The sequence below is a fragment of the Haematobia irritans genome, chromosome 2 (genome assembly GCF_050003625.1).
Source record: "Haematobia irritans isolate KBUSLIRL chromosome 2, ASM5000362v1, whole genome shotgun sequence".
Taxonomy (NCBI): domain Eukaryota; kingdom Metazoa; phylum Arthropoda; class Insecta; order Diptera; family Muscidae; genus Haematobia; species Haematobia irritans.
In genome coordinates this window covers 3,012,406-3,033,822 of record NC_134398.1, presented here as the reverse complement: position 1 = coordinate 3,033,822, position 21,417 = coordinate 3,012,406, and the positions used below count along the sequence as shown (strand labels likewise).

The 21,417-nt window shown below is 34.9% G+C and overlaps 1 protein-coding gene across 3 annotated transcripts in view; it reads left to right on the top strand.

Annotated features, from left to right (window-relative positions):
* Positions 1 to 21,417, top strand: part of Dpp10 (Dipeptidyl peptidase 10) — a 114,493-nt gene that overhangs the window by 74,585 nt on the left and 18,491 nt on the right. For all 3 annotated transcript variants that reach the window (XR_012718638.1, XR_012718637.1, XM_075293076.1), the window contains 4 exons: positions 8,529 to 8,624; positions 9,502 to 9,616; positions 14,405 to 14,499; positions 17,962 to 18,089. Coding sequence is in view for 1 of the 3 variants with exons in the window: in XM_075293076.1 (XP_075149191.1) it covers positions 8,529 to 8,624; positions 9,502 to 9,616; positions 14,405 to 14,499; positions 17,962 to 18,089 (434 nt within the window). In the remaining 2 variants the exon portion in view is untranslated. The remainder of the gene's footprint in view (positions 1 to 8,528; positions 8,625 to 9,501; positions 9,617 to 14,404; positions 14,500 to 17,961; positions 18,090 to 21,417) is intronic.

The window sequence follows — 21,417 nt, the reverse complement described above, 5'->3', positions numbered from 1 at the left end:
ATAAAATGGTTTCTCTTTAATTACAAAAAACATAGGCAGCATGGTGTAATACAGAATGTTTTTGGTGTAAAGAAAAAAAGAAGCAACCATTACGGATATGGACAAAAAGATGTAAACGCTTAAGCATTACAATAAATTGAATGCTAATAATGGAAAATATAAACAAAGGTATAAATCGCTTGGTTTCTAACTAAGCCAACCGTAGCCACTAGGAATTATTTAAGGAAATTGGTTCAAGTTTTTGTTTTTATTATCTTTGCTGATGTTGATTTTAATTTGTTGAAAATGTATCGAGCGAAAACAAATCTATAAAAAAGTGTAACGCAAATAAGAAAAACAAAATCCTAAAGAGATTACGTTCTCTTTAATATTAACCCAGTAAACCGAGTGGAAGAAAAAATTTGAAATTTTACTAAAATAGTCATAAATGTATGTACGATTTTGTTTGTTTGTCATTGGAGTTGATTTTCACCTCCAACGACAAACCGAACCAAATGAAAATCTTCATTTTGAAAATTTTCATAAATTATGGCAAAAAGTATTAAATAGTATCATCTTATATATACGACAAGGAAATTCGGATCATAAGCTTGAAAAATATAAAAGGATGAGTTTTTTTTTCAAATTTTTATATTTTGCTTCTAACATTTTGGATAACTTTTGAAATTTTAATGGTTAGTGTATACCGAATAAAATTTTTTTTCCAGTTTAATTTCGTTTATTGGTTGTATGTACATATCCACATGGCATTTGTTGGTTGTTTATTTTCCGTCATTTGCACGACACACAATCTGTTTTTATGACTTGGGCATTGCTGATTTATCCCAGCAGCTTCCTTCAAAATTCACAAATTAAGAAAAGTTACAGGTAAATTAATTTCTTCAATAGGGTACAAGAAAAAGCTTTTTATTAAAAGAGAACAAAAAAAAATACAACACGTTTGTAACTTATTAATAGCCATCTTTGTATTATATACCTTGTTTTGTTTTTTCGTTCATTGTCTCATGGGATTTTAGTTGATGTTCAGTGACATTTTAATCCAAACGAAAGTTAAATAAAGAACGTCGTTACAGCTTAATTAATTTCCCACACACACACACATTTTGCACTAATTTTTTCTTCTATAGGAGCTAAGCATTGAAAAGTAAGAAGAATTTCCGCCATTACGTTAATGAAGTTTTTAGCTTTAGGCTTTATTGTTAATGTTGTTTTGTAGTGGCGTTACCCTGGAAAAGCCGAAGTAAGTTCAGTATTGCAATCAATATCACTTTTACGCGCACCCTTAGGAAAAATGGTAAAAGGTATTGAGTTAAAGTTTATGCAAACTGTGTGGGTGGCAAGATTTAATGACAATTTGCCCTGAGGTGGTTTATCACCTTGCTTCGGAAATTTAAAGAATTTTTTGGAGGCTACTTTAAAGACACGCAACATAATATGGTAATAGCGTATAAGTAATATTAATAGATGGGCCTTATGAGTATGATTTTTCTAGTTTGTATGAATACGTATTAAGTATACATCCCATGGGCTAGTGAAACATATCTTAGGAATTCACAACGCAAATAAATCTCATATTTTCGTGTTAAAAATATCTGGCTCTACATAACATTTAGTTTTATGTGGTACTGGGTGTCATATAAGTACTACTAATTAATAAGAAACACGTTCAATGGGTCGTATAATTAATCTAAAGGAATTTTGTAAAACGTATACGATAGGTTGAACAATATAACACAGTGCAACACAAAAAAATTCCAAACAAAAAATCACTTATCCCAGCCGAAAGTACTCGATGAGAGGAGAAAAGTAATTTATGGATTTTTCTATATTGGTTGCCGTTCATTTTTTTAAGAACCTCTATAGTTTTGTCGCCAAATTCGATTTTGAGCACTTTTTGCAATTTTCGCATGGCCACAGCTCGAAAAATGATGTGATTTTTTTTTTTCTTCAGAAAAGTTGTAGCTCATGAAGTGGCCAACAAAAATGCTCAATATATTAAGTCGGAAAAATTTCATCTTCATGCACAAAATCCCAAAAATATCGAAAAACTGACCACTTTTTTCACCAATTTTCCTTTTTTCGACTAGAGCTCTTGAACTATTTAACATTTAAAATTAAACAATCGGGAAACGTAGCCTATAAAATTATGAACAACTTTATTATACACACAAACTTCATACGACCACTTCTTGACAAACATTTTTTGCAATTTTATTTGTTTTTCGTTTTTTTTATGTATGCACGCACAGAAAAACCATGTTTGGACATGGTTGCCGCATCCATTTAATGCTTAACTAGAGCATATAATTGCCGCGAAAACCATGTATTTTGTCTTTGTAAAAATAGTTTTCGAGCGGAGAAAAATGTATGGTGGCAATAAGCATTTGAATGGTTCTCAAATACCGCAAACATGTTCTATCATTTAAATGATAGAATTTGAGACCATTAAATGGTCGGGAAAATCATGTACCTTACCATTCAATTTTTTTTTACTTTTTTACAGGGAAAAAAGTATTTTTATAGATTAAGTATAGACATGTCTAGAACCATTACATGGCCATAAAGACCATTTACATTTTTTTTGTGACCATTTAATTTTTTAACTTGTTTGCAGCGAAAAGAATTTTATAAAAACATTGAACAGGTACACACGATTTTCATTTTGCGCGTCAGTCGTGTGTTGATTGTTTCTTGGAATGGACGGAGAATACGGATTTACTGTGTTTTGTGTTAATTTATTTATTCAGAAGTGGCACGTGATTTTTTTTTTTTTTTTGTTAACACAAAAAAGGAAAGTGTAATTGAAAAAATGTACCTGTGTTTGTTCTCATTTTGCTATATGGTATCATTTATTTTTATTTGCAGTTACATGATGTCTGCGTTTGTACATTTTATGGGCACGATGTAAATATGGAATAATTACTTATTGTTGAAATTGAAATAAAATAGAGTGTGTAAAAATATATGATGTTTGCTTGAACGGCATTATAAATACAAATAAACAATGAATTAGTTTATAAATAAATAAAAACAAACAAATAAAGTTAATTTTGTGTTTTCTTTTCTCAAGTGGCGTCCTTTTTTCGATGATGAAAAAAGTTTTTTCATAAAGATCAAAACATTTTAGGTTGTGACCATGTTCTTTTAACTAGGAGAAAAACATTTTTAATGAATACCATAACATTTTAAATCGTGACCATTGTCTTTTCATTCAAACAAAATTATTTTTATCAATATAATAACAGTTTAGATGAGGACAATTACATTTTTCTTAGAGCCATGTTCACTGAGCCAACATGGTTGCAGGTTAAAATGTTACATGGTCGCCGCAAAAATAGCTCCTATCATATTATTTTGCTCTTCGAATATGATTGTGACAATCATGTTTCTTCTCTGCGTGTACGAAACAATAAAACAAATGCGTATTTGTCAAAATCGTTGCTGTTAAAAATTAAAATTAATCACATTTAAATGGCAAAAGCTGTATCAAGGAGTGGCCGTATGAAAGTTGTTCATAATTTTTAGGCTACATTTCTTCCAATAGTTCAAGATCTGTAGTCTAAAAACTGAAAAACTCAGTGGTGGTAATTTTTTCGACATTTATGGAGTTTTGATAATGAAGATGAAATTTATTTGGACTTAATACATTCAGCATTTTTGTTGGCCGAGTCAAGAGCTACAACTTTGGTGAAGATTAAAACATACAAAAATATCAGCATTTTCGAGTTGTGAACATGCGAAAATTGCAAAAACCCTGCAAGACTACAGAGGCTCATAAAAAACGAACGGCAACCAATCTAAATCCAGAAATTACTTTTCTCCTCTTATCCAATACATTCAGCTGGGATAAATTATTTTTTGTTTGGAGCCAAGAAGTTGAATATTATGTCATAGTGTAATTAAATATTTCATAAACAATTTATGTATAGATATAGATCTTAATAAATACATACAGCCATATTACTCACATAAATGTTTACTGGGTTATTTTATCATTGATATCCATTGAATAGTTGTTATTCGCCTCAATTCAAATTCCTGATGATTCGCCCTTTCTTCTTCACTCCAAATATATCTATGTACAAAACAATTTTTTTAAAGTTGTTTTTCTTTTTCTGATTGAAAGAATGTAACAAATAACAAGTCAAGTTGACGAATAAGACTGAAAGTAAGAAAGAAAAATAAAAGGACACTATGAATTCTAATAAAAATCTGTTATCTTAGATTTGAGAAAATAAACAAAAAAATTTACATACATTTGAATTGACAACAACTTGACTAAGGATGCTATTGGGAAGATAGAGAAAACTTTAATGACGTTATGGTGCAGGTTCTGAAAGCAATTGGTCCCAAGCAATTTTAATAAAATAAATGGTAGCATATTCATTGGTTCCAGCTACATGACTACCCTTTAAGGATAATGTTGCTGCAAGCAAAAATTGTATACGAGAAATAAACGAAAGGCAAGTAAAAATTGAATTGTTAATGATAGTTGGAGCAGAAGTCCATGAAATAGAAGGAAAATAAAAAATTTCATGATTATAAGAATTGCGACCTTTATCTTACGTACAACAAGTATCTTTAAGAATGAGTTAAATTCCGTTCCATTGATTGTAGTACTGCTGTGCAATTTGAAGACAAAACTGGGTTTTGAAAGTTTTAGTCAGTGTTGATTTTCTTTTCTTTTGGGTGTGATGATGATATCCAATTTTTTTCGTTGCCTTATATGTTGCAGGAAGCGCGAAATTTTTAAAAACCTTGCCGATTACAGGAAGTGGAAAATTATGATCTTAATATGACATAAATGTTGTAACGTGGTTTTTTCGTCGGCTGAGGTAGACCAGTTGTCGTCCAGGATCAACTTTAAGGACCCACAAACCTTAAATTAAGAACACACGGTTTGGTGTACGAACTTTATTTGTTTGATCTTATATACGTATAATGCTTATATATGCAAGGTATGCTGGGGAGTCGGTGATTTATTATGTGGCCTCTTAGTAAAAAAAAGTCGACGGATCGGTTGTTGACGATTTGGTTCGGCTAAAGTGGTTGATACGGTGTCGGTGATGATCTGTTGGTGATTCGGTTGATGGTTCGGGATTGTCGTTGACGATTCGGCGTCGTTGATTATTCGGTTGATGATTCGGTTGATGGTTCGGGTGATGGTTTGGTTGATGATTCGGTTGGTGGTTCGGTGGCGGTGATGGTGATTTCCTGGTCAGCCGTCGGTGGCTGTCCGGTGTCGATGAGTCGGTTGTGTTGGTTTGGTCGGCTGTCGATGGTTGGCCGATGTTCATGATTCGGGTGATGCGGCGGTATGTTGATGATTCGGTTGATGGGGCGAAACGTTGATGATTCGGGTGATGCGGCGATTCAACGTTGATAGCGATGTTGACAATCCGGGTGATGTGGTGATTCGGTGTTGATTGTTGATTCGTTGTTAGGTTAGTAACAAAATTACAAACTACTTGCCGAAACTACTAGTGGAAGCAAGCTAATAGCCGAAGCTATTAGTGCGAAAGCAAGCTAATCGTCGGTGAAACGATTAGTGCGGAAGCAAGCTAATTGCCCAAGCAATTAGTGCGGAAGCAAGCTAATAGCCGAAGCTACTAGTGCGGAAGCAAGCTAATATCCGAAGGAACTAGTGCGGAAGCAAGCTAATCATTGGTGAAACGATTAGTGCGGAAGCAAGCTAATAGCCGAAGCTACTAGTGCGGAAGCAAGCTAATAGCCGAAGTTGTTAGTGCGGAAGCAAGCTAATCGTCGGTGAAACGATTAGTGCGGAAGCAAGCTTATAGCCGAAGCTACTATTGAGGAAGCAAGCTAATAGCCAAAGTTATTAGTGCGGAAGCAAGCTAATCGTCGGTGAAACGATTAGTGCGGAAGCAAGCTAATAGCCGAAGCTACTAGGGCGGAAGCAAGCTAATAGCCGAAGCTGTTAGTGCGGAAGCAAGCTAATCGTCGGTGAAACGATTAGTGCGGGAGCAAGCTAATTGCCGAAGCAATTAGTGCGGAAGCAAGCTAATATCCGAAGGTACTAGTGCGGAAGCAAGCTAATCGTAGGTGACACGATTAGTGCGGAAGCAAGCTAATAGTCGAAGCTACTAGTGCGGAAGAAAGCTAATAGCCGAAGCTATTAGAGCGGAAGCAAGCTAATCGTCGGTGAAACGATTAGCGCGAAAGCAAGCTAATTGCCGAAACAATTAGTGCGGAAGCAAGCTAATAGCCGAAGCTACTATTGAGGAAGCAAGCTAATAGCCGAAGCTATTAGTGCGGAAGCAAGCTAATTGCCGAAACAATTAGTGCGGAAGCAATCTAATAGCTGAAGCTACTAGTGCGGAAGCAAGCTAAATGCCGAAACACTTAGTGCGGTGGTAGAGTTCCTGTCGCTTAGTGTGAACTGACTGCGGTCGTGCCACTCGTCGTGTTCAATACCCTTCGGCTGTCGGGACTCTTGCTCGTTGTCCAAAAACACCGAGTTCATATTGAATCCATTTTCATCATCTGCGTTATATATTGGATCTTCACTAAGACACAATTGCTTGACTTGCTTAAAATTCTCGATAGGAAGCAAGCTAATAGCCGAAGCTATTAGTGCGGAAGCAAGCTAATAGCCGAAGCTACTAGTGCGGAAGCAAGCTAATAGCCGAAGCTATTAGTGAGGAAGCAAGCTAATAGCCGAAGCTACTAGTGAGGAAGCAAGCTATTAACCGAAGCTATTAGTGCGGAAGCAAGCTAATTGCCGAAACAATTAGTGCGGAAGCAAGCTAAATGCCGAAACACTTAGTGCGGTGGTAGAGTTCCTGTCGCTTAGTGTGAACTGACTGCGGTCGTGCCATTCGTCGTGTTCAATACCCTTTGGCTGTCGGGACTCTTGCTCGTTTTCCAAAAACACCGAGTTCACATTCTCCCACAGCCACAACGTAGGTGAGAATTGTGCTCATAGCAAGCAAAAATAAATGTTTCTCAAAGTCAGATTGCCACATAAATTATTTTTCCCATACCCACCCAGACTTCATTGAATGTCAGTGGGTATGTGGAGAGTAGAGCAGTGGGTATGTGGGCATAAAAGGCACACATACATTAAACAACAGGAAGCACAAACAAATAAATCTATGTACCGTCGAATACAATACAAAAATGTATTTCGTTCCGTTACAAAGTGAATGTAGCTTATGATAGCTTTGCTCCAGGTGCTGAAGTCTCAGTTGAATGAATCAATTTTCATCATCTGCGTTATATATTGGATCTTCACTAAGTCCCAATTGCTTGACTTGCTTAAATTCTCGATAGTTATTTAAGCATTTAACTGTTTCAAAATGGAAATTCCTACAAAAAATTATTACTAGCAGAAAACTGACCATGTGCCCCCAATTTTTCTGTGAAAGTACTGTGTTTGATTTTTATAAGATGAACTGTGACAACACTCAAATTGAGATTCCTCCTCAATCACCTTTTGTCAGTATTGTTTTAGTTTCTAATCAAACGAGGTTTGGTTAGGTTAGGTGGCAGCCCGATGTATCAGGCTCAATTAGACTGTTCAGTCCATTGTGATACCACATTGGTGAACTTATCTCTTATCACTGAGTGCTGCCCGATTCCATGTTATGCTCAATGACAAGGGACCTCTTTTTTATAGCCGAGTCCGAACGGCGTTCCACATTGCAGTGAAACCACTTAGAGAAGCTTTTTTTAAAACCCTCAGAAATGTCACCAGCATTACTGAGGTGGGATAATCCGCCGCTGAAAAACTTTTTGGTGTTCGGTCGAAGCAGGAGTCGAACCCACGACCTTGTGTATGCAAGGCGGGCATGCTAACCATTGCACCACGGTGGCTCCCTAATCAAACGATAAAATAACGAACAATTGCTGCGACACAAACAAAAATTTCTATCCAAGTTACAGAGGAAAACTTAAAAAAAGTGTCCAAAAAAAGGTCTATCCGGATAGTGAGGACTAGCAAATGGAGAGAGTAGGGAGGTTATACTGTATAATGAAGCTGCGTTAATGTAAGGTTAGCGAACCAACGTTTACACAGTCCTAGGGATATACTTGTGTCATTCTGCTTTTATTCACAGACGTCAATTGGGAACTTAACTGCCGACAATTTTTCCGTTAAAATTAACCGGAGAGGCTTGACATGAAAATGAATGATCAAATATTGCTATAAAGACCGAGAAAACTCATCAGAGATAAATTTTGGTACATTTGCGCTAAATTCGATTTTATTTGTACTTAGGAGAGCTAACCTAGCTATGGTTACCCAAAATCGAGTTTATATGTTCAAATAGTTCTTGCTTAAGATCTCAACAACTAAGGCATTATAATTAAATTCGTATGTTATTTTTGAGAAGAAAAGGATACAGTTCATGTTTTCTTATTTCTTTCGTCGGTAAATTCAAAATGTGTAATCCAATTATCCCAAAACCCTTGTCCAAATATCTAATCCTTAACCCTTATTATAGAATAATTTTCAATTATAGCCTACCAAATTGTAATTCTTCTTGATTTCTTTCTCTATTCTACAGCTGGTGTCCAGTAATCCAAATCAACGCAATTGGCGTGGCATTCTTATTGCTCTGCTGGTCATAACAATAGTTTTAGCCTTAATTGTAACATCTGTGGTAAGTATGAAGGAAACATTTCCCACAAACACAATGTTTTTCTCACGGAATGCCCTAAAAACAAAAGTTGACATCCATTCACCACTACCACTACCACTACCACATCCACCACCACCACCACAACCACTAACCATGAAACTAAGCCAACCTTTTCCAAGCCAATTTTTTGCCAAAAACAACACCAACAGAAATAATTGGAATGAACCTTCAGCGTTTTTTGGCATTACTGCATGACAATATTTTGTCCGAAAATAACCAAATTAATACAAAAAAAAATTTATTCAAAAAGAAAACGAATGTTTAATAATCCGCCCTTCAAATAAGAAAGAAATCCTTTTCTTTGGTCGTAAACTTTATGTGTGCCTTTTTGTCTTTTTTCCTTTTTTCTCGTTGTTTCTTTGTAATTTTGTAAATTTATATATGTGTGATATGAAAATGGAATGGATCGTGTGTTTGTCTATGTGTGTGTGCGTGTGCTTATAAAAAAAATCTCTATTTCCGTTTTCCGGCACCTACACATGTGACTGTGTGTGTGCGTGTCCATCTATACGTGTGAATGTGTGCCTATGTTTATTTTGTCTTTATGCAAATCTCAACAATTGGTCTAATAAAATTCTATTTTTGACTTTAATTTTATTTGGATTTCTATTACTCTGTCTATCTTTCTCGCTCTTCTGGTGTTTGGGATTTTCTTGTTTATTTTATTTTTTTTTCTGCGTGGAAATATTTTTGTCCTGGTGTCTTTTCGTTTTTTGTGTATATTTTTTTCGGGTTTTGTGTATTCCTTTCATCATTGCTGTTGTCCAAAATTGTCTGCTTTTCATTTTTTTTCGAATTATGTAGAAGACATCATATAAAATTCTTGCTTTTATAAAAGGTACTGCTCACACCGCCCGACGAGGGTCCTAGAGTCAAGGGACAACGTCTGAAATTACAGGAAATCGTTGATGGCGCATTCATGCCCCAAAAATCCAATGGCACCTGGATAAATGGTAAGTCCAACTATTTATTTGCAATACAACAAAACCGTACACAATTATATCGATACCTTAACTTTATAGTGGGAAAAATCATAAATCATTACCCCTTAGAATTTGAAGGTCCGGTGTTTTTCCTAATAATACTATAACGAACTTAAACCTATTATTTGGTTAAATTTATTTTAAACAATTGCAAATTCACTAAATCACTTCATCACTTTGATCTCTATGAAAAAGTGCACATTCTGAGTCGAACTGGTCCTATCTGCTCATCTTTCTGAGTGGTAGAAGAAGAAACAGTCGAAACCATGGGCTGAACTTGCCGTATGCACTCCGATGAAATCGAAGGCTTAGACCGAAGAACGTATAGACCTCACTGACGATCGGATGAACATTGCAACCCTCAAAGAAATAAGTGATCCTTCACAGTGATAACACATCGGATCACACTAAAAATTGCTGCCTCATAAACTGCCTCCTGATTTAGATCAGAGCTACTTCTTTGTAGCCCAGATCTAAATTTGTTTACAACCATTTAAAGTCAATCGCTGGGCACATGTATTATGCTATGTCCACACTGGCCAAATATTTGACAGAAATCTAAAAAGGATCCGTCGCCGCAGCCAAACCAGCGGACATTTTTTTACCTCATATTGGATATATAACATCATGATATTTGGAGAATGGTTCTGGAAAAATGTTTGAAACTCATTTTGGTGAAAAATTTGCCTAGTGTCACCATAGCCTTAGTCATACAATAGTTGGAACTTCACTGGACCATCTGGTGCATTCAAACAATTCAGCCCATTGCAAAAAATTTAGCTGGTGAAAAATTCGCTTCAAGAAACGATTGTAAAAATCGTCTGTCTCTTAGGCTGATATCTTTATCAAGCACGGATGGCTGATATGTATTGCATCCAACTTCAGGTTGCTATCATTTTTAAGCCACTCGTCTGACAGCTGGAAAATTTATTCAAGTGACACTTCATTTCAATGTTTGCAAGCTTACAAAAGTATCTAAATATATTTGATCAATTGCATTGTAGAAATAAAGTTAATCGCGATGGAATTCAAACGTGATGATTGCTTTATATTTAAATGTGAATAAATCTTTTGTTTCTAGTATGACAATGAGAGGACGAAAAATTGTTTAACACCAGAAATGATCCGAAAAGTGAAGGCCAGATTTGATCGAAATCTACGCGGCAACGGTCGGAAACTTACTCGTTAATTTGTGCTAATTGAAGTTAAAGAGCTCGCCAATACGCACAAAAGTTAGACTGGAAAGAGTTGCTTTGGTTGAAAGTTAGCCAGTTACCGAATATGTTGTTTTTTTTTTTATAAGAAACCACCAGAACTCAAACTCCGCCGATGGTAATGTTATGGGCCGTAATGGCCAACGATCGCTCTTCGTTCGTATTCATCGGCCGTGGGGTAAAAATAAATGCTGGATAATTATCGGGAAAATATCCTAAAGACAGCTTAGCAAAAAAAGTGTCGCCAAAAAAAGTAGTGAAAATTTTCTTTTTGGATCCGGAAGTGGTGCAAAATTGGCATAGAAGCGATGAATTTAATATGAACTGAAAAAAATATTGTCGTGAGGCCAAAGATTTCATGTCCTTAAAATACTAATGCAAATTTTGCTTGGCGTAAAAGACGCATTTCTCTAATATAATTTTTTTTTTCTTTGTCCAAAAGTCGATAAACTTTTCAATGAAGTCGTATTGTCCTTATAATGAAGTGATTTGACTTAAAAATGGGTATCATAACATGAAAGACAAATTTTTGGGGTTAGGTTAACTTGACTTCAAAAATTCAGAAAAATTCTTTAAAATTAATGAACTTGTTTTTAAATTTGTTGTCTTTTTGCATCTTGACTACAAAGCAAAAAATCGTTTAAAAATAGGACATGTTTTTCAGCACTTTATTTTAAAGACGTTTTTACTTGAAACATAGCATAATTTCTACTGGAAGTCGAGTCTGAATTTGGAAAATAAAGTTGTCGTTAACTCGTTTTTAAAGGACTTTGAAGGCATATGAAGAAAAAAAGCTGAAAAAACGAAAAATTAAAATTTGCTTCCTAGAAGCAAGAACAAAAACCCCAAATTTAAAAGAGATTTGTGTCTTAAAAGTATCCTTACTTGTATTCTCCGCTTCTTTGACTCGGAATCAATACCAAAATTTTTAAAGTAACCGGGCATGTTTTTTTTTTCAATGTGGGCTTGTCATAGGGCGGATGTCCACTCGAGTTATATAAAATTGAATTAAAATAACTTCCTGTGTAGTTCAAATAAAGAAAATCTTTGGGTGGATATTTTTGGAAGTGCTTTTAAAGTTGTGCCTTTAGAACAATTTCCGAATTTATTATCCGTTAGACTTATGCGCCTGAGGCATTTTGTACAGTATAGTTGGTACTAAAGTGGATACCAAAGTGTCGATCATCTTAAGACGTCGCTTCCCCGGGAATGGGCCAAAAATATCGCAGATCCACTTTCGTGCAGCGTGAGGGCCTTAACTGCCGTTTGAAGATCATAATTCATTCAAAGGTAGCCAATTCGAACAAACCTAAACTGATTCCAAAATTTGACATTTTTGCTTTTGAACAATAACAATAAAATTTTAAACAAGTATATACAGCACTAAGTTCGGCCGGTCCGAATCTTAAATACTCACCACCATGAACCAAATATTAGGGTTTCTTTTGAAATTTCAGGAGGGCTTGAGGACATGAGGACCCTTCCCGAAGATAAATTTAAAGATTTCACCTATGAGGACTATATCAGATTCTGGATTTATAAGAACCATTTTTGTTTGAGTTTTAGATCAATCATTAACATCTCTTGTAAGTGTGTAAGAAAATTATAAAATAACGTCTTGATTTGAAATCTTAAATCTGTAGAAGTAAAATCTGGAAATTTTACATTGAGTTTCAAGCAATTTTCGTGATCAGTGCGCCTTCTACACCATCAAGAACTGAAGTCGGTCTATATGGAGGCATTACCAAATAGACCGATAAAAACTTAATCCGATACACGTTTTTGTGAGCCTAAAATACCAGAATATTTACAATTTCAGGCAAATCAGATAAAAACTACGGTTTCTAGAAACCCAATGAGTTAAATCGGGAGATCGTTCTTATGGGGTCAAAATATTTATGAGCCGAAAATACCTCTAGATTTCCAATTTCAGGCAAATAGGATAAAAACTTCGGATTCTAGAAGCCCAAGAAGTAATATCGGGATATCGGTCTATATGGGGGCTATACCAAAATATGGACCGATACTCACCATTTTCGGAACACCTCTTTATGGTCCTAAAATACCTCTAGATTTCCAATTTCAGACAAATTACATAAAAACTACGGTTTCTATAAGCCCAAGACCCCAAATCGGGCGGTCGTTTTATATGGGGACCATACCAAAATATGGACCGATACTCACAAGTTTTGGCACACGTATTTGTGGTCCTACAATACCTCTAGATTTCCGATTTCAGGTAAATTGAATAAAAACTGCGGTTTCTATAAGCCCAAGAAGTAAAATCGGGAGATCGGTCTATATGGGGGCTATACCAAAATATGGACCGATACTCACCATTTTTGGCACACCTCTTTATGGTCATAAAATACCTCTAGATTTCAAATTTCAGGCAAATAGGATAAAAACTTCGGATTCTAGAAGCCCAAGAAGTAATATCGGGAAATCGGTCTATATGGGGGTTATACCAAAATATGGACCGATACTCACCATTTTCGGCACACCTCTTTATGGTCCTAAAATACCTCTAGATTTCCAATTTCAGACAAATTGGATAAAAACTACGATTTCTATAAGCCCAAGACCCCAAATCGGGAGGTCGGTTTATATGGGGACTATATCAAAACCTGGACCGATATAGCCCATCTTCGAACTTGACCTGCATGCAGACAAAAGACGAGTTTGTGCAAAATTTCAGCACGATTGCTGCATTATTGAAGACTGTAGCGTGATTACAAAAGACAGACAGACAGACGGACATCGTTATATCGTCTTAGAATTTCTCCCTGATCAAGAATATATATACTTTATATAGTCGGAAATCGATATTTCGATGTGTTACAAACGGAATGACAAACTTATGATACCCCCGTCACAATTCTATGGTGGTGGGTATAAACATATATAGGGTTTTACTTTGAAGTTCGTAGTCTGTGGTATTACTAAAGACTTATTCAAAAAACGACTATGTACCGAATTCTTGCTGAGTAGTAAGAACCTTTAATTATATTCCAACAGTAAGAAATGCTCTGATGAAAAATATGATGTGGGTCATTCAATGACCCCAACATAATATAAGGGTTAAAAAATATAACAAAAATGTATAAGGAAAACTGTTAAATAGTTTGATTGATAGTTTATCCATGTTCCGAAATCGCAAATCACAAGAATTTAGTTTTCTTATAAGGAAAAAAATTGAAATACTATCGGACTTACGAGTAAATTCAATTTGCATTTGAACTTCTTATCAAAGAGAATTATATTACCAAAATTAAAATTTGTTTTAGGGTAAAGAACATTTCGACTAATGAAAATTTTGTGATTTGCGAATCCGAATATCGAAACATACCACTATATATATTCCAAAAATCATCCTGATATCACAATTGGTTAAGGTATTGATATCGAGAGACACATATATACTTCTATCCATTCAACACTCAACATGATAATAAATACAAATAAATAATGGAATATACATTTGCTAACTATGAATATTTATTCGTTTTACTTTTTGTTTATTTCCTTTCTTTTATTTAAACAGAAGAAGAATTCCTTTATCAGGATCATTGGGGACGCATTTGTCTTTTGAATGTTGCCAATCTAACGGAACGTGTCTTAATGTCAAATGTTACATTTGTAAGTAACTTTTTTTCACTTTTCCCTGTTTTTTTCGTTTTGAGACCGCTATCGCCTAGTTAACATCTTTTATGTCCCATTCATTTTGTTTGTTACTAATGTTCGATCACCACATTAGACTTCCACTAAGGCCTCTGATATTTATCAAATCATCAATCTTTTTTTCTTTACATTGTCGTTGCTTTATGGTGAAAAGTGTTATTATTTATATTAAATATTATTTATTACAATGGGTAACATTGAATTGAATTTCGATTTTTTTAAGAACATGTTTCCCATCTATCGTTTAAAGGGCATATGGAGAGTTCCATTGAAATATGGAAAAAAAACTTATTTGCAGTTTAAATACAATTTCTTCTAATCACATTACCTTTGCTAAATAGATTAATTTTCATATTTGTTTACGCAATGAAAAATGAAAAAATCATTAAAACTTTTAAATTGCAAGGGAATGCGGTTTCAAGCGTCAATAATTGCAAATTATTAGACATAATATTTTTTTCTCCTTGTTAAAGAAAATTTCTAGTTTGAAGGAAAAAATTACAAAAATGACTTTAGCATCATACGAAGTTGAAGATGAGCGTATTTGCGGTAAAATATAGATTATTTTTTTAAATTCTCAAACAATTTTTGGGAAATACGAATTTAAAAAATTTTATGCTTCATTTGTGTTCAATTTGTTCCCCTTTTTAGGTCATTTAACTAGTGTACACAAAAATCATTAAAGTCACAAAATCTCTCTCATATTGGAGAATTTTTTAACTAAAACAATAATTTTTATTAACTAAACTTGAGTTAAATGGGCTTCAGTGCCCTTGAAGCTTTCCTTTTTTGGTGTAAGGAAAATGATTTTCTTTTGAAGAAGGAGTTTATTATTTCTATGGAATAACCCACTTCTATTTCCAATGAAATGCGTTTCTTCCATCCCGTACTCCAACTATGTCTGACCTTTTGTGTTATCTTAAGTTGTTATACTTGACTAGATGCCAGAGCAATTTAAGGAGTCAACTGACTCCTTTTAACAAGAATTCTTGTGCTTTGTGTACATAAATATTTCAACATGTTGACATTTATGTTATTCTTGCTGCTGTTATTGTTTGGGGCAGTTGAGATTATTCTTAAATTTTTCATTGCTTTATGACATTAGAAAATATAATTTTTTATCTGATGCTTTATGAATCAAAGAACAAGATAATGAATGGGATAGCATCCACTCCGATGAATTTGTTTTTCATTCCATTTATAGTCCAGCCTTTGCTGGTAAGGCAAATGGATGAAGGACAACACTTATCAAGAACAATTTGTAATGACATAAAACTGGGATTACATTTAATGTCAGTAAAAATGTGAATCATTTAAAAAAATATTCATAAATAATTTATCAAATCAAAAAGAAAATATAAGGTTTAAAAAAAAAATATTCTCTTTTTACTTGGGTCGAGAATGATTTACTTCTTTGACATCGATTTATGGTAATATGGAAATCTATCAAAAGACTTTTAACATGAAGTTTGATATATGAAGATTTCCAACGATCAACAACTATTAAAAAAAAATAGGGATTAAAATTAAAACTTTAAAAAGTAAATTTCTGATATATCAGCCTTTGCCAAAAGATTAAGCCTCATGAATTCATTCAGTCATATAATAAAGGGTGGTGTTTGAATTTCTCAAACATAATTTATCGTAAGCAAACACATGTTGCTATCTCTACTGTACTTTTCCATTTGTATATATGTTACGATAAGTAGTGCTACCTAGAGTTTTAAAGTATGGGATTTCCAGGATATATGCTATAATGTTAGTTTTATGGCATGATAAGAGAAAGTAGTGTGGGACTAGGTTAAGAAATAGTTTGTAAGATAGCAAGTAAGAAAGAAAAATTAAAAATGAGTGTTTTCAGCAACCTCCAAAAGAGCAGACCTCTTTTATATTTAGAACCCTACAACTTTTAAATGTGAATAAATTTTTTGTTTCTCGTACGATTGCTTGTTATCGTGATAGTGGCAATGTGCCGAGTCCAAAAAGTGGACGAAAAAACGGTAGCAACACCAGAAATAATTCGAAAAATGAGGGCCAAATTTGATCGAATTCCACGAAAGTGTATATATACCGAATTTGGCTTTCTCCGAAGAGAAGCCACCAAATTGGGCAGTTTGTCAATAAAAAATAATCGGGTTCTGCTGGAATTATAAAGTTTCGATTGGCCACCAGAACTTAAGAGCCGGCAATGGTAATGATGTGGGTCGCTCGCCGCTCGTAAGATTTTTCTGAAGACAGTATTGACACACTGGGCAGACAAACAATTTGGTCTGACTCTCCAATAGGACTTAGAAGCGTTAACCAAGAATGGCTTAAAAAAGATGTTCGTCACTTCACTTCTCCGCATAATGGCCACCATAATCTCTGGATCTCAAGGTGAATATATCACGAATACGGATGCAATACATATTGAAAAATGACCTTAGACTAAAGCCATTGAAAGTCCAAAAAGTGCAAACGCTCACCGATGAGACGGTAAAGAATAAAGTAGTTTCTTTGCTTGCACGAAAGTGTAAATATACCGAATTTGGCTTTCTCCGAAGAGAAGCCACCAAATTGGGCAAAGTATCAAAGTGTCAATAATAAATGACCCAAAATACCACAGTCACTTTCGTACAGCGTATGATGGCTAAACTAAACTGATTCTAAAATTTGATGTTATTTCCGACATTTTGTACTTTTGAACAAAGAAATTAAAAAATATAGGGCTTTATTTTCTTGTATTACGTATTAGCTACCCTGTATATTAGTATATGAAACCTATAGTACGTTTTATAGGTTTTGAGTCTTGAAGTCTATATCGTAAGTCATTTATTGGTTGCAATGGATATGGGCTTTATTCCTACGAATATGAAATAGAAAAACCACCTCTCCTCTTCTCAATTATTTAGTATTCTTCTCGTATTACCATTAACAATGAGAATTTGTTAGTTGCAATTATCTTAGTAATAGAGCGGTCACATTCATCACATAACTGCCCTCTCCACCCCACGAAAGCCTATTATTTATGAGAACATCTCCTCTTAACTTAAACATCTTTCAATTTGTGTAATCTATTTATTCCACATCATATCACCATAATCATTATCCGCATTATCATCATCTTTCTCATCATCGTTATAATTTAATGCAACACATGTTGTTCATTTCAATTTTATTAATAAATTTTCTGTATATCTATGCCCAAACATTATCCTGCATCCTTTGCAATTATCCTTTATTACCATAATTTCTATGATGAATATTCATACATACACACTAACATCTCCTCGCCTGCTGAGCACATTTATTGGTGTTAGTGTGAGTGAACGATTGTATCTCTAACATTGAAATTTAATAAACGTCTCATTTTGTTCTTCCGTTTCCGGTCTGCTGCCGATGCCCTTCTGCCGCTGTCATTTTGCCATTTTGATTGAATAGAAAACTTTAGCTCCGTACACATTCACCATTTCGGCAGATAAACGCTATTTAATGGTGTCACAAAATGTTATTAAATTATTCCGTCACTCATTTTTGGCACAATACACATTGTTTGACATTCAAACGAGGTAAGTACCACCTACAAAACTACTAAAAATAGCTCCAGATATTCTAATACAAAGTGACAAGGCAGCTAAATTAAATAAACGAGTTTAGTTAAATGACACTGCGAGTCATTATTAATCAGCCATCCGTGCTTTCTCTCTTCTGGATGACTAATTTTTAATGAAGATATACATAACACAAATAATTTAAATTGTGATAATGAAGAAATCCTTATTACAATTGATTTCGAAGAATTATTGGGTATTCTTCTTTCTCGATTAGGTGGAAAGGGAAAATTGGTTCTATTCCTCGTCATGTCAATAGACATAAATTTAAGTTCATATGGGTTTTTGGTAATTTCGAAAAGCTCTTACTATGTTTCTATGAGTTAGTTTAGGAACTCTGTGTTCCCGACCCATTCACAAAGTGTATTCAATCTCTGTGAGTGACTATGTCCACTGCGTGTGCAACTACGTCCAAGTGGTGATGTCGGTATGTCGTGAAGACAGGGCAGAGTCGGAGGAAAACTTCAAACATTCTTCGTCTTCGACATGCGCCCATTATTCGGTATAGCGACCCGTCAGAATTCTGATGGCCCTAGTATAACTCACCTTATTCAGCTTCTTTACTACACGCAGAGAAGAAACATGATTGCCACAATCATATTCGAAGAGCAAAATAATATGATAGCAGCTATTTTTGCGGCGACCATGTAACATTTTAACCTGCAACCATGTTGGCTCAGTGAACATGGTTCTAAGAAAAATACAATTGTCCTCATCTAAAATGTTATTATATTGATAAAAAAGAATTTTGTTTCCATTAAAAGACAATGGTCACGATCTAAAATGTTATGTTATTCGTCAAAACTGTTTTTCTTCTAGTTAAAAGAACATGGTCACAACCTAAAATGTTTTGATTTTTATGAAAAAACTTTTTTCGTCGTCGAAAAAAGGACGCCACTTGAGAAAAGAAAACACAAAATCAACTTTATTTATTTGTTTTTATTTATTTATAAACTAATTCATTGTTTATTTGTATTTATAATGTCGTGCAAGCAAACTTCACATATTTTTACACACTCTAGTTTGGTTCAATTTCAACTATAAGTAATCATTCCATATTTACTTCGTGCCCATCAAATGTACAAACGCAGACATCATGTAACTGCAAATAAAAATAAATTATACCATATATCAAAATGCAGAACAAAAACCAGGTATATTTTTTTCAATTACACTTTCCTTTTTTGTAATCACATAAAACCACGTGCCATTTCTGAATAAATAAATTAACACAAAACACAATATTCCGTATTCTCCGTCCATTCCAAGAAACAATCAACACACGACTGACGCGCAAAATGAAAATCGTGTGTACCTGCTCAATGTTTTTATAAAATTCTTGTCGCTGCAAAAAAATTAAAAAATTAAATGGTCACGAAAACAATGTACATGGTCTTTATGGCCATGTAATGGTTGTAGACATGTCTATACGTAAACTATAAAAATATTTTTTTCTCTGCAAAAAAGTAAAAAAATTGAATGGTCAGATACATGATTTTCCTGACCATATAATGGTCTCAAATTCTATCATTTAAATAATAGAACATGTTTGCGGCATTTGAGAACCATTTAAATGCTTATTGCCAGCATATATTTTTCTCCGCTCGAAAATTATTTTTACAAAGACAAAATACATGGTTTTCGCGACAATTACATACTCTAAATAAGCATTAAATGGATGCGGCAACCATGTCCAAACATGTTTTTTCTGTGCGTGTAGGCATCTGATCTGGTTCAGTTTCCGTCTATCTGGCCGTGCCACAGCCCGCATGGAGTCTATAAAATTTGCGTTTCCTATGTTATGTTATCTCCTGTAGTTCCCTCGTTGGTTTCGCCAAAGTATTGGCTATTTCGTTTCCTCTTACTTCGGTGTGACCCGATACGCAAATTCTGAATTTTTCCCATTTAACCGAATATTTTCTCTGCCACATCCTTGGTCCACCTACATATGTAAAATGCATAACATTTGGAATAATAAACTCAAATTCGCACTAAGGGTATTCTTGAGTACAGGAAATAGATCAACCCCACGACCAATATAGGACTTTCACATAGTGTCTATGGACTTATCCCAGTTTTCCCAGTCGAAACATTTTGAAGGAACTGGTCAGTTTAACATGGGTTAATTTACACATTAGGAAATAACTTGGACTCATTTCAAAGTACATGTCCCGGCAACAATTTTGTAAGAGCAGTCCTTAGACAGGTACCCATGAATAAGTCATACAATTGCAATTTAATGGTAGATATCATTTGGTAGGTCCGTCAGTGACAATTTCCCGTAGGGTTACCAGTGACATCTCTCTTTTACCGGTATTATCCTTTCAAGATTCATCTTATTTCTTGTTTTGGCTGTGGTCGCCTCAGCCTTGATCTATCTTATAGGTCCAAGGCCTGACAATAATGACTCAATAATCTCACTTTGCACAATTTTGAGGCTTATGTCGGGATCCGTCTAGTTTCGTTTAGGTATATCCCAATTGATATCATCTGAATACATGCATTGGCGTATTCCCCTCATTCAGAGAAGAAATATGGTCACCTCCAAGAACAAAATGTTACTTTTGGAGGGTGAAAATGTAACATGTTTGTCCCAACCATGCTATTTCCTCGGACATTGTGTTTCTGATTTCAACAACCATTTTATGTTTTCTCCCCATCCAAAAATAACATTTTTCTCTAAGAGGTGATCATATTCCTTCTCTGCGTTCATCGGCATAGTATCCAGCCACTGTGAATCGGTTCGGTTCGCTCCTTGATGTGGTACCTCCAAACCAGTTTTCTGTATATACCCTAAGCGAACTTGGTGCAAATTGCCTCTGACGGACATATCATAGGACTGGTATCGGTGCTCCAGTTACGAAATACGATTATCAGAATAACCTATTGTTAAACACACAGTTCGAAAGATGTTCACTTCTGATGCGATTCGTGTCAAAAAGGAAATAGATTCCTAATAGTTTGTTCGAGACTGGTTCATGAGTACCTGTTTATGGGGTGCTCCTACTAAATGAGTCCAAGGCGTGTCCTAAAGTGTAAATTTTCCCCGTCAATGACAAACCCATGTTAAAGTGACCGGTCCCTTCCATACGTTTTGTCCAGAACTGGGACTGGTTCATACACACCAGGGACTAGTCCTGTACCGGTCCTGTGGATGATCCATTTCCCGTAGGGTAATTACTCTTCTTTCTGGTGAATAGTCAAGTTTATGTCTTCTTCTTACCAGCCAGTATCCTGACAGGCAGTATGGCGAGAGTAGCTTCGGAGATCCCCTTTTAGTATACAT